The sequence below is a fragment of the Ranitomeya variabilis genome, chromosome 4, assembly GCF_051348905.1.
Source record: "Ranitomeya variabilis isolate aRanVar5 chromosome 4, aRanVar5.hap1, whole genome shotgun sequence".
Lineage (NCBI taxonomy): Eukaryota > Metazoa > Chordata > Amphibia > Anura > Dendrobatidae > Ranitomeya > Ranitomeya variabilis.
Window position 1 is genome coordinate 283,943,868 of NC_135235.1, and position 15,027 is coordinate 283,958,894.

General features: G+C 41.5%; 1 protein-coding gene across 2 annotated transcripts in view; it reads right to left on the bottom strand.

Moving 5' to 3' along the window:
* The window catches only part of PLCH2 (phospholipase C eta 2), a 694,774-nt gene that overhangs the window by 126,777 nt on the left and 552,970 nt on the right, over nucleotides 1–15,027 (bottom strand). For both annotated transcript variants that reach the window (XM_077250076.1, XM_077250077.1), the window contains one exon: nucleotides 1,771–1,864. In XM_077250076.1, the coding sequence (XP_077106191.1) occupies nucleotides 1,771–1,864 (94 nt within the window). The remainder of the gene's footprint in view (nucleotides 1–1,770; nucleotides 1,865–15,027) is intronic.

Consider the following 15,027-nt stretch of genomic DNA (forward strand, 5'->3'; position numbering starts at 1 on the left):
TTCCTCAATTCATAAAAAAAAACTAAATAGAAAGAAAAAGATTTTGCACCCGTAAAATTCTGATATATGAAAATATAAAAGTAATTAGCCCATTTTGATAAACCACAAAGAAAAAAATTAAACCAAAACATTTATTTTTTGTTCACAGCACCCCCACAAAAAAATGCAATAAAAAAAGCCAGCGCAAACTCGTACACAGCTCCATTGTTGGAAAAATGAAAACGTCTCCGGTCTCAACAAAATTGAAACACAACAAATTTTAATTTATCTTTTTACAATTCTGAATTTTCTTAACCATTAAAGTGTTTAGAAAAACTATTCAAGTGCAGTGTCATCGTAATCGGAGTAACCTGAAGAATCAGATTTGTTAGATTATTTTTATTTCATAAAGACCGCCGTGCAAACGAAAAAACCCCAAACTCTGTGTCATAGTCCCTATGCCATCTGTGTGTCCTTTTCATATGTCCATGTGATGCCTGTGTGCTATCTATGTGTCATTCATTTTCATACATTAAAACACGTACATGATCACATAGTTTCCGAGATTTATAACAGAAATCTAGCCGTAAAATTAAGATGCCACTCTGATGGTCCACGCGGCATCAGATTTTTTTTCTTTGACCCTTAGGCTGAATGTATGAGACTCAGATGACAGTAAGACACGCGTTTTTTCTCATAGACAGTCGGACCGAGAAAAAAAATAATTCAGAAAATGCCTGATTTACACGCTCGTCTGCATAAGCCCCTAAAGGGAACCGGTCATGTAAAATAACGCTATAAACCTGCTGATATGAGGTTAATCTGCAGGTTAATAGCATTCTGACACTGTTCGGCGCCGGCCCCGAGAGCACCACTGCCAGGAGGAAATAAGCTTTATTGCTCTCAGCAGCGTTCAGCTCTCAGCCATACGGGTGGTACCGGCATGGTTTCAGTCACCAACCTTATGACAAAGTCGAATGCTGCCAGGGGGAATAAAGCAAATTTTCTCCAGGCAGTGGGGCTCTCATTGGGGTTAATCTGCAGGTTAATAGCGTTCTGACACCAGTCGACACTAGCACCGAGAGCCCCGGTGCCAGGAGGAAATGAGCTTTATTGCTCCCAGCACCCTTCAGCTTCCAGTCATACTGGTGCTACCGGCATGTTATCAGTTACCACCCCTATGACTGAAAGCTGAACGCTGCCAAAGGGAATAAAGCTCATTTTCTCCCTGCAGTGGGGCTCTTGGTTCCCTTTAAACTCAATGCAAAGTTGCAGAAGTATAAAAATAAAAAGTTACACAACGTGTATGATTTTTCCAGTTCTTTAGTTCATTATATGGTAAAAGTAAAATGGTGAAAATCATACCGATTAAAAAAAAAACCCACAAGCCCTTATACTCTACGTAATGCACAAAAATACTAAATTCTGCGGCTTGGAAGAAAGGCAGGAAAAAGGGAAAGTGAAAGAAAATGGACTGTTCCTGAAAGGGTTAAGGTGGAAATCTATAAAGAACCCAACAATAGTAAAGAGATGAGCTCTGTGTACTGGGAAATCCACATCCCTTGTAATCCATATATAACCAGATTATCAGAGATACCATGACAAAAGCAGCACAACACTAAGCCGGGGACCTTATCGGAGGCTGGCAGTTTGCAAATTTGGGCTAATAGAAAAGCATGCTGGGAAACCAAATCACGCACCATCTGGCGACCTGCAGGCTGTCCTGACCCATTAGTGCTCCATGCAGTAACTGATGAGGTGCGTTGCCAGACGCAGTCTATATGTACATACCATCAATCCCCAATACGCCTTCCTTTTTGTTTTCCGGGCAGGGCTCGAATTTCTCCACGATGTCCAGACAGTACTCCTTTGTTACATTCATCATCTGCAGAACAAGTAATAAAAAGAGATAAATCCAGAGCGGATAATCTGATTTCACAAGCCCCTAGCATCAACCTTTATCAGACGCAGCAATCCAATTCCGGACCCTAATGCTGGAGGGCTGCTAATCGCCCAATAGGATTCCTCCTACCGTCATTCGGTGTCAAGTTCAATAGCGGTCAGCAGCCATTACCGCTCATCGGCAGCCGCTGATCAGAGGCCGACATGGTGCACAGACTAATTCTGCTCTTGGAGGTCATATTGTTCTGAAAGTAGTAAGCCTGCGGGGTATCAGTGTGAACAGCACTCCAATTGTCACAGAGGATCTTGTACAGAGGGATTAAGGGGATTCGATTATTGTATTTAGCTACTAATGCAAGGAAGGCAAAATTGTTTGACCCTTTAAGCCTCAAACCAAAAAAAAAAAAAAAGTGCAGTTACTTTTCTGGAATTTGGGTAAGAACTCAAATTTCTTACAATACAAAATAAATACATTACAAGACACTAATAAAACCCGGGATCGAGTATCAATAAATCATGTTTTGTTTTTTTAAAGATGTTCGTCTCGGGATATGTTAAAGACACATCTATAACGATAGATTAGATCGATACCAGACCAATGGGCACCACTGGTGTCAGATTAGCTGTGGATTTAATAGTTGAGTTTGATTATCTATTTAGCACTTGCAATTTTATGAATATTCTACCAGTATTTTGCGGCTTGGAGTACATTTCTATGATATCTAACATGTCCAAAAAAGCATTTTAAAATTTCTCTGGGTTCAATTTCTAAGTCATACAGTATTCCGTGGTCTGGGGTTCATTTTCCTGATATACAACACGCCAAAAATGATAATTTTTTGGTTGTATTCAATTGGTCATCCATACAGTGTAACATGCTTAGTGGGTTAAACAGATGGCAGAACCATGCAAAACTCCCAAGCGAGTGACCAGAGGAATATTGGAGCCAGAGGAAGCTCGTGCAACAGCAAAGATGGCAGGAGCCTGTGGTCCGTATCCGTTCTATTACCTGAAACCACCAAGGCCCGATCCTTGGCCTTATTCTTTACTGCTGGGGTTCTTGCGGACTGCTAATGGGAGAGCCAGGATCCAGGAACCGGTGAGAAGATTGTGGGACCTAGGCTGGACAGAAGAGACAAGGAGGGGATCCAGGAATAGGTCTGCTAGACCCAATGTACTGAGAGTTGGCATCCAGGGGAATGGCCGCTTCTTATGACAGTCAGCAGAGAAGGGGGTCCATTGAAGAGTTTGGGACCTATTGTCACATCTCGTTTAATCATCGGGCAGTAGAGACGGAACACTTGCCTCAAAAGCAGCAAGAGCTGAGGACTGGAACCAGGATCATGTTCCTCTAAATGGAGGGACAACATTGCTGGTATGAAGTGGGTGTGATCCCATAAGGAAGGGAGCAGTATGAATCCTTCTTGAGGAATGGATGGGCCTTTGAGAGGCTCCTTGAGGTGGCTCGAGACAGGGCTAATATCAAACCCCGAAAGAATGTACTGTCCTTGAGTTTCCCCACCTCCTATGTGGGAGCAGCCGATTGTGCAGGTGACAGAGGGCGCTATTGCCCATTTCGATATGTCTGGGGCTCCCACACTATCTGAAGTAGGGTTTCTTACAGCCCAAACACCTGGGAATTGGGCTCCAGGAAGTAGGTGGAGGCAGTCCCCCACAGGCTCCTGAGGAAGGAAACCTGAAGAGGATTACTGTATCAATCTCCTTATACATTTTTACTGGCTTTGTACTTTGTGCAAAGCCTTTATGAGCGTAAGAGTACAGCAACTGCACTTCAAAAATATTGGAAAAGAGGCCTGGCAGTAATTGCCTTTCAGGGGTCTATGGATGACCCTCCTTATTTTTCCTGGCTTTGCACTTTTTGTAAAGCCTTTATGAGTGTAAAAGTACATAAACTACACTTTTAAAATATTTACGTTCCAATTTTATTTCTGGATTCAATTAGTCATGCATACAGTTTAACTTGGTTAGTGGTATATTACAGTGGTATGTAAAACAAAAAAAGCATTAACATTTTTTACTGGGTTAAATTTGGCACCCATTCAGTTTTCATGTTCTGGGATACATTTCTGTGATATCTAACCATCCAAAAAAAAACACTCAATGTATCTGAATTCAATTACTCATCCATAGAGTTTTATATGTTCTGGGTACATTTCGTTGGTATCTAATGCTCAAAAAAATTGTTGAAACATTTTTTAGTATTATATTACTCCTCCATAGATTATTTATTACATGTTCTTGGGTAGATTTTGGTGGTATATATAACGCTACAAAAAAGCAGTAAAAAATTTGGATTTAATTACTCATCCATACAGCTTTACATGCTTTCTGTTACATTTTGCAGTTACGTAAAAATCCAAAAAAAACCTTGAAATTGTTTTTTATGGATTCAGTGATTCATCCATACACTAACGCGGTTGTTGTTACATTTCGGTGATGTATTAAAAAAGAAAAAAGCTTGCAAAATTTTTTGTGGATTCAGTGATTCATGCATATAGTTTAATGTGCTTTGTGTACAACTACAGTGGGTTTAAATTTTTAAAAACCGCTTGGCCTGGCTCATTTCACAAAATATTTTTGGTCAAAAACTTGACTATTGTCATAAACACTTTAGAACCTGTTTTATGTGAAATTTAGTTGATTTGAAATAAAAACCAACATTGGCTTGCTAGGGGTGTACAGTTTTTATTATTTAATGAGTCCATCCAGATGTTGCCTTCAAGGGTGTGGATGACCCAGATTGTAATTTTTGGCAGGCTTTTCACTTAGCGCATAGCCCTTATGAGTCTAGGAGTACGATTACATGACAAACTGAACCTATTGTGTATGAGGTCTGCTTTTATGTCTAATACAGGATGTATCCAAGTCCCTCTTACATCACATTTTGGCAGTCCTTGTTCCTTCATAAATTACACTGAAATTTCAATTTTGGTTTACCGGTACTTAAATTATTATTCTTTAAAAAATCCTTTTAAAATTTTGCCTCATATACTAGTCATTATACAAGAAAGAATGTTTCATAACATTTTGTACATGTAAACTCAAATTTTTTGTCAATTTTGAATGTTTTATTGTCAGTCCTTAAAGTGGAGTAAAAGTGTGACACCATTGTTCTCAGCAGCGATCTGGGAATCCGAGATGCTTCCAGGAGCCTTCCCCATTGCGGTTCTCCTTCCAGTCAGCACTTTTTCCATCCATTTCAACATTTTTACTGCCCCCCCAGACCTCTTTGTAGGGTCTGACGGAAAAGTGCTCGGATTTCCCATTGACTTCCATTATACTAGTTACTAGAAATGGTCATCTGAGCATTAGGATTTGCCCTGTTCGAGTAACGAGTATCCAAGCATTTTAGATTGTGCTCATCTCTAGCTATAGTATTTAGATACAGGATGAGGGCTCCAAAATTAAATTTTTACCTTTGTAGAAAAAAATCCCAAACTATTATTCCTTTGGGATGACCAAGGACAGACCTCCATAGTTCCAGTATTTGCAGATGATATTTGCAATTTTTACCAATTTTTCATGATTCCAAGCAGCTCTGACAAATAAAACACTATGCAGCCTAGAAACTCAAGAGCTGAGGAACACATTTTATTAATATAGAGCAGACATGTCTCGTTGGCTGTTTAGATCACATCAATTTGAAAACATTTGGAATCTGCGCTCATTAAAATAAAAAAAATCTGAATGAACAGTATCTATAATTGACAAACACGAAATGCCGATCATCAAGGCCCTGAAGACCTCCAATTTAGACAATATGGCATCTGCAAACCTATTAGCCAGGAGCCTGCATTCCCAGAAACTCATTAAGACTCACTGATGGCATGTTGCTGCCGGGGTAAATGTTGAGGCGGTGTAATGATTTCTTATAACGTCTAGGATGGTTGTGCGTCTAGTACCAGCAGACTGCGCCCTTGGAACGGTTTAATATTAGAACGGTGTCTTTTTTTTGGCTTTCTGACAGCGGGGCACACCGAGCGATGACCAATGAATAATACAAGCCCAACATCTGCCCTTATGGCCTTCACATCTCCGGGTTCTTCTTCCGAGCAAAACTACACAAGATCAAAAGACGTCTTCAGCGCTTAGAGAATTGAAGAAAAAAAACTAAAAAGAATTCTTAAGATCTATGGCACAAAGTATTTGGCCGTCTGGAACTTACTTTTGCAGCCAATTTTCAGTTTTAAGAAATAATATTTGAGGACCCTGTAAAATCAAGTCTAGGAGACACATATGTTTAACCCCTTTTCACACTGAAGCCGATCTGGTAATCATTCGATGGCTGGAGACTGTTGGAGGAAGATTCAGGCAACATCATCCAAATGAGGATGGCAAGGGTCTGATCTGCCAAAACTAGACCCTGCTATTGTTGATAGTTCTCCTTGTTGACCTGTAAGCCAACCACACACTGTTAGTCCTTCCGGCAGCCATCTTGGCCATCTTTCGTTCGGCCAACCACTCCTGTGTTCTCTACAAGAGATCCTCTGCCAGAGGTTGTCCACTGCTTCGACATCCCTGCTAATCAGCGGTTCTGTGCCGATGGTGACCAGAATGGCTCAGTTACGGAGCTGCACAGCACAGTTCAAATCAGTCAATCAATAGGAGGTGGATGTGCAGTACCCAGCTGCAGTCACTATACAATAGACGGAGCTGTGTAGCTCCACAATTGAGCAGTTCCGGGCCATGGATGACACTGGAAACAGCTGATCTGCAGGGGTACAGAGTGTCACTTCAGCCAACATTAGCCTAATGTGTATTGGGGCTATAGAGGGGCTTTTCCATGAGAGCAACAGCACAATCTAAAAATTAGATCCCTTCGCATAGACTGAGGAGTTTACTGTGTATGGCAACTAACATACATATAGCATCTAAGTGGAGAACCACGTCACTCTCTGTATCCTTAGTCAGGGATAGAATGAATGCAATTGTGCTATACGAGCGTATTCAAGCCACTAGGACTGATAGTTGGAATGCATTCTTTCAGATATGGACTCCCTGGCTGGATCTGGATCCTAACGTTTGCCTGACTCAAGCTCTCACGCTATCACCATGAACTATTTCCCATACAAGAGAAAGGCTTGGACAGACGTCCCCATTGATCAGTTTACTCCATAATTTCTGTAACCAACCTCCCCTTTTGTAAGCAGTTTATTGGGATTGTTCTCTGCCTGTTTTCTCGCTCATCTAATATATAAAGCTGAATGTGTGTGTGTGTGTATGTATGTATGTATGTATGTCCGGGATTGGCATCTGAACCGTAGCAGCTACAGCCACAAAATTTTGCACAGTCACACGTCTGGACCCCGAGAGCGTCATAGGCTATGTTGTGAGGTGAAATTTTAACCCCGCGCTTTCCAATTCACCAAACAATTTTGCCCCTATCTACATAATGGGGAAAAAGTGAAAGGAAAAGTGTTGGAGGCGTCGCAGCTACAGGCACAAAATTTTGCACAGTCACACGTCTGGACCCTGAGAGCGTCAAAGCTATATTGTGAGGTGAAATTTTAACCCCGCGCTTTCCAAGTCACCAAACAATTTTGCCCCTATCTACATAATGGGGAAAAAATGAAAGGAAAAGTGTTGGAGGCAAATTAACAGCTGCCAGATGTGAACAAGGGGGACTTAAAGAATGACAGCGATGGCACCAAAGAGTATATACTGTACAGTTGCTAAGGTGGGGCCCCAACATGGGATAATCACACCACCACGGGGATATGAACACACACACAAAATGCGCCACACACTACCACGTGCTCGAACACATATACCACCCTCAGTGCACATTTCACCACACATACACCAACCTCGCCACATAAAAGTAGAAACACAAAAGTCGCCGCTCAAAACTCGCCACGCGCAAAACTCTCCACATGCAAAACTCGCCACACGTGCAAAACTCGCCACACGCAAAACTTGCACACGCAGAAAAATTGCCACACGCAGAAAAATTGCCACATGCACAAAAGTTGCAACACATGCAAAAGTTGCCTCACACAAAACTTGCACATACTCAAAAGGCACCACACATAAAACTCGCCACGCGCAAAACTCGCCATGCGCAAAACTTGCTGCACACAACTTGCTACACTAACCTGTCACATGCAACTCGACACACAAAAAGTTGCTACACGCATGTCGCCACACAAAACTCATCTCACAAAAGTCCCTACATGCATGTCGCCACACGCAACTCAACACACACAACTTGACACACGAAACTCGCCCTAAAACACACACAAGTCTGGTATCCTTCAAAAATAAAAATCTGATTAATAAGCAGACAAACTACAAGAGCAACAAATGTACCATATAGGAATCCGGCAGCTGTCAGTCACATGACCAGTCTATTATGTGTATGTGTGAGCTAATATATACTGCCAGGGGGTGGGCTTACTGTTGGCTGGGGATTTATCAGGCTGCCATTTTAGCTTACAAATACTGAGGTAAAAATACTGACCAAATAACGTGTGAACGAGGGCTAATACAGGAGGAGATGGCATACAGCTATATACTATATACAGGAGATGACACACAGGTATATACTATTTACAGGGGAGATGACACACAGGTATATACTATATACAGGAGGAGATGACACACAGATATATACTATATACAGGAGAGATGACACACAGGTATATACTATATAGAGGAGGAGATGACATACAGGTACATACTACATACAGGAGGAGATGACATACAGGTATATACTATATACAGGAGGAGATGACACACAGGTATATACTATATACAGGAGCAGATTACCTACAGGTATATAGTATATACAGGAGGAGATGACACAGGTATATGCTATGTATAGGAGGAGATGACATACAGGTATATACTATATACAGGAGATGACACACAGATATATACTATATATAGGTGAGATGACACACAGGTATATACTATATACAGGAGATTACATACAGGTATATCTAATATATAAAGCTGAATGTGTGTATGTATGTATGTGTGTATGTCCGGGATTGGCATCTGTACCGTCGCAGCTACAGCCACAAAATTTTGCACAGTCACACGTCTGGACCCCGAGAGCGTCATAGGCTATGTTGTGAGGTGAAATTTTAACCCCGCGCGTTCCAATTCACCAAACAATTTTGCTCCTATCTACATAATGGGGAAAAAGTGAAGGGAAAAGTGTTGGAGGAAAATTGACAGCTGCCAGATGTGAACAATGAGGACTTAAAGAATGAGAGCGATGGCGACAAAGAGTATATACCGTACAGTTGCTAAGGTGGGGCCCCGACATGGGATACTCACCACACACGGGGATATGAACACAAACACAAAATGCGCCACACACTACCACGTGCTTGAACACATATACCACCCTCAGCACACATTTCACCACACACACACACCAACCTCGCCACATAAAAGTCGAAACACAAAAGTCACCACTCAAAACTCGCTACATGCAAAACTCGCCATATGCAAAACTAGGCTCACGCAAAACTCGCCACACGTGCAAAACTCACCTCATGGAAAACTCACCTCATGCAAAACTTGCACACACAGAAAAATTGCCACATGTACAAAAGTTGCACCACATGCAAAAGTTGCCTCACACAAAACTTGCACATACTCAAAATGCACCACACATAAAACTCGCCACGCGCAAAACTCGCCATGCACAAATCTTGCTGCACACAACTTGCTACACTAACCTGTCACATGCAACTCAACACACAAAATGTTGCTACACGCATGTCGCCACACAAAACTCATCTCACAAAAGTCGCTACATGCATGTCGCCACACGCAACTCAACACACACAACTTGACACATAAAACTCGCCCTAAAACACACACAAGTCTGGTATTGTCCTTCAAAAATAAAAATCTGATTAATAAGCAAACTACAAGAGCAACAAATGTACCATATAGGAAATACGGCAGCTGTCAGTCACATGACCTGTCTATTATGTGTATGTGTGAGCTAATATATACTGCCAGGGGGGAGGGCTTCCTGTTGGCTGGGGATTTATCAGGCTGCCAATAGCAACCAATCACAGCTCAGCTTCTATTTTGCTACAGTTAATTAACCTGAGCTCTGATTGGTTAATATAGGCAACAAAGACATTCTCAGTATAACAAAGCTAATATATGTTGTGAAATGCTTCTATTTGCTTAGTTTTTGCCTTTTAATAATTACATTTCTATCTATTTGTTTTGTGGTTTTTGTGTGCAGAATAAATTTTTGTTAACACATTCTATTTTGCTAACAGCAGTCATTAACCCGGGCGAAGCCGGGTAGTACAGCTAGTCTAATATATAAAGCTGAATGTGTGTGTGTGTGTATGTATGTATGTATGTATGTATGTATGTCCGGGATTGGCATCTGAACCGTAGCAGCTACAGCCACAAAATTTTGCACAGTCACACGTCTGGACCCCGAGAGCGTCATAGGCTATGTTGTGAGGTGAAATTTTAACCCCGCGCTTTCCAATTCACCAAACAATTTTGCCCCTATCTACATAATGGGGAAAAAGTGAAAGGAAAAGTGTTGGAGGCGTCGCAGCTACAGGCACAAAATTTTGCACAGTCACACGTCTGGACCCTGAGAGCGTCAAAGCTATATTGTGAGGTGAAATTTTAACCCCGCGCTTTCCAATTCACCAAACAATTTTGCCCCTATCTACATAATGGGGAAAAAATGAAAGGAAAAGTGTTGGAGGCAAATTAACAGCTGCCAGATGTGAACAAGGGGGACTTAAAGAATGACAGCGATGGCACCAAAGAGTATATACTGTACAGTTGCTAAGGTGGGGCCCCAACATGGGATAATCACACCACCACGGGGATATGAACACACACACAAAATGCGCCACACACTACCACGTGCTCGAACACATATACCACCCTCAGTGCACATTTCACCACACATACACCAACCTCGCCACATAAAAGTAGAAACACAAAAGTCGCCGCTCAAAACTCGCCACGCGCAAAACTCTCCACATGCAAAACTCGCCACACGTGCAAAACTCGCCACACGCAAAACTTGCACACGCAGAAAAATTGCCACACGCAGAAAAATTGCCACATGCACAAAAGTTGCAACACATGCAAAAGTTGCCTCACACAAAACTTGCACATACTCAAAAGGCACCACACATAAAACTCGCCACGCGCAAAACTCGCCATGCGCAAAACTTGCTGCACACAACTTGCTACACTAACCTGTCACATGCAACTCGACACACAAAAAGTTGCTACACGCATGTCGCCACACAAAACTCATCTCACAAAAGTCCCTACATGCATGTCGCCACACGCAACTCAACACACACAACTTGACACACGAAACTCGCCCTAAAACACACACAAGTCTGGTATCCTTCAAAAATAAAAATCTGATTAATAAGCAGACAAACTACAAGAGCAACAAATGTACCATATAGGAATCCGGCAGCTGTCAGTCACATGACCAGTCTATTATGTGTATGTGTGAGCTAATATATACTGCCAGGGGGTGGGCTTACTGTTGGCTGGGGATTTATCAGGCTGCCATTTTAGCTTACAAATACTGAGGTAAAAATACTGACCAAATAACGTGTGAACGAGGGCTAATACAGGAGGAGATGGCATACAGCTATATACTATATACAGGAGATGACACACAGGTATATACTATTTACAGGGGAGATGACACACAGGTATATACTATATACAGGAGGAGATGACACACAGATATATACTATATACAGGAGAGATGACACACAGGTATATACTATATAGAGGAGGAGATGACATACAGGTACATACTACATACAGGAGGAGATGACATACAGGTATATACTATATACAGGAGGAGATGACACACAGGTATATACTATATACAGGAGCAGATTACCTACAGGTATATAGTATATACAGGAGGAGATGACACAGGTATATGCTATGTATAGGAGGAGATGACATACAGGTATATACTATATACAGGAGATGACACACAGATATATACTATATATAGGTGAGATGACACACAGGTATATACTATATACAGGAGATTACATACAGGTATATCTAATATATAAAGCTGAATGTGTGTATGTATGTATGTGTGTATGTCCGGGATTGGCATCTGTACCGTCGCAGCTACAGCCACAAAATTTTGCACAGTCACACGTCTGGACCCCGAGAGCGTCATAGGCTATGTTGTGAGGTGAAATTTTAACCCCGCGCGTTCCAATTCACCAAACAATTTTGCTCCTATCTACATAATGGGGAAAAAGTGAAGGGAAAAGTGTTGGAGGAAAATTGACAGCTGCCAGATGTGAACAATGAGGACTTAAAGAATGAGAGCGATGGCGACAAAGAGTATATACCATACAGTTGCTAAGGTGGGGCCCCGACATGGGATACTCACCACACACGGGGATATGAACACAAACACAAAATGCGCCACACACTACCACGTGCTTGAACACATATACCACCCTCAGCACACATTTCACCACACACACACACCAACCTCGCCACATAAAAGTCGAAACACAAAAGTCACCACTCAAAACTCGCTACATGCAAAACTCGCCATATGCAAAACTAGGCTCACGCAAAACTCGCCACACGTGCAAAACTCACCTCATGGAAAACTCACCTCATGCAAAACTTGCACACACAGAAAAATTGCCACATGTACAAAAGTTGCACCACATGCAAAAGTTGCCTCACACAAAACTTGCACATACTCAAAATGCACCACACATAAAACTCGCCACGCGCAAAACTCGCCATGCACAAATCTTGCTGCACACAACTTGCTACACTAACCTGTCACATGCAACTCAACACACAAAATGTTGCTACACGCATGTCGCCACACAAAACTCATCTCACAAAAGTCGCTACATGCATGTCGCCACACGCAACTCAACACACACAACTTGACACATAAAACTCGCCCTAAAACACACACAAGTCTGGTATTGTCCTTCAAAAATAAAAATCTGATTAATAAGCAAACTACAAGAGCAACAAATGTACCATATAGGAAATACGGCAGCTGTCAGTCACATGACCTGTCTATTATGTGTATGTGTGAGCTAATATATACTGCCAGGGGGGAGGGCTTCCTGTTGGCTGGGGATTTATCAGGCTGCCAATAGCAACCAATCACAGCTCAGCTTCTATTTTGCTACAGTTAATTAACCTGAGCTCTGATTGGTTAATATAGGCAACAAAGACATTCTCAGTATAACAAAGCTAATATATGTTGTGAAATGCTTCTATTTGCTTAGTTTTTGCCTTTTAATAATTACATTTCTATCTATTTGTTTTGTGGTTTTTGTGTGCAGAATAAATTTTTGTTAACACATTCTATTTTGCTAACAGCAGTCATTAACCCGGGCGAAGCCGGGTAGTACAGCTAGTAAAACTATAAAGGTGATAAGTACAGGAGTGGATGAACGATTAGGGAATCTTAAAATTCAATATATTACTATGCTGTGGAATGGCAATACCCCCCACCTAGTGTTTTTCCCCCTTGTTGCTGTCCTGTCTTTATATGTACAGATTTAGATTGTTTTACAAATTCTTCTTTGAATGTTTAAAGTATGCTGACCTCCCCTGCGTGGGAAAGTTTTTCTTGATCTGTTAAATGTTAAAAAACACGAATAAAATTTATTGAAACAAACAAAAAAAAAAATTAGATCCCAATAGTCAGAAATCCTGTAGGTGGGACGTGTGCATTAAATTAACACCAGGTAACTTTAACAGATTTTTCCAGCTTACAAATATTAATGGCCTAGTGGCTTTCAGAGTTTTAAATGGAATCTGTCAGCAGGTTTTGTTCTATGCAACCTGAAAGCACAATTAAATAGGGGTAGAGACCTGGATTACAGTGATGTGTCACTTACTAGTCTTTGTTTTGCTGTTTAAATACAAAATCAGTGTTTTTTCAGCAGGAGATCATTACAAGATCACTGTCCTCGTGCCTCCTAGTCCATCCCCACCTCCAGCACAGTACAGAGAAAACTGTGGCGTGGGTGGAGTTATACAGGGCTCAACAACCAAGCTCTGCTAGATCTACAGAAGAGAAAACTGTGATTCTACCACAACTGCTGCACCCAGAAAACTAAGTGATACATCACTGGAATCAGGATCTCTGCCTCTACGCCATTCTGCTGTCACATTACATAACGAAAACCTACTGATAGCTTTTCTAACACCTTTGTCCCATTCATTTGAAAGGAACATTGTTGTGTTACCCAAGGGAGCTACTACTACGCAGATGGGGTGCAGGGAAACAGAGCAGAGCACACAGCACTACAGCCCCTTCACATAACTGATCAGAGGAGGGATGCCAAGAGTTGGATCACCACCAATTGGATATCCGAAAAAACAGGCCAAGTAATAATAGACTGAGCATTATTCTGGGACAGTTACTAATTTTCAGCATAATGAGGGCAAGGTAGTGGTTCCCAGTTAAGAACTAGGTATCACGTAGAGGGGCGGTCATATCAATGGTGCAACCAGAGGCCCAAGAGGTAAAGAGGTCCATTTCTGCCTCCAAAACAGCAAGGAGCTTCTGTTATTGCATAACTATTGGGCTGCAAAGGGCCCGTACACTGTTCTTGCACAGTGGCCCTTTTCTGTCCATGTCCACCATGAATCACATGTACGGTCAATGTTGTATAGAACTATTCACTGAAATGATCCCTTCTTGCTAAAAATCACACCAAAACAAGCCGATCCTATGGTGTTCTGCAGCAAAGATCCCTAGGATGAACCTGGCAGCAAGTGTGTAATTTTCTTACAGCACTCCTGCAGGGAAAAAAAAGTATTGCACAGAAGTAATAAAAAGTCTTCCAAAGTGGACGACGCTCCTTGTATCTCTGATAAGACTGATGGAGCTGCTGTATGAGAAACTCCTTTCTATAAACCCCATGAATTGATGATGAACATGGTAAATCAGACAATCCCTTTTAGGAAAAACTCCAAGGACTCACGTGAAAAGTCTTCTCCATTTATTACACCGGTGACATTTATTATCTGTATAATATCATTTTGGAGTTGGCTGCCAATTTCATCTATATGTAAAAACGTTGTCATTAATTTTGACAATGCAACAAAGATCCAAAAAGTAAGATAATA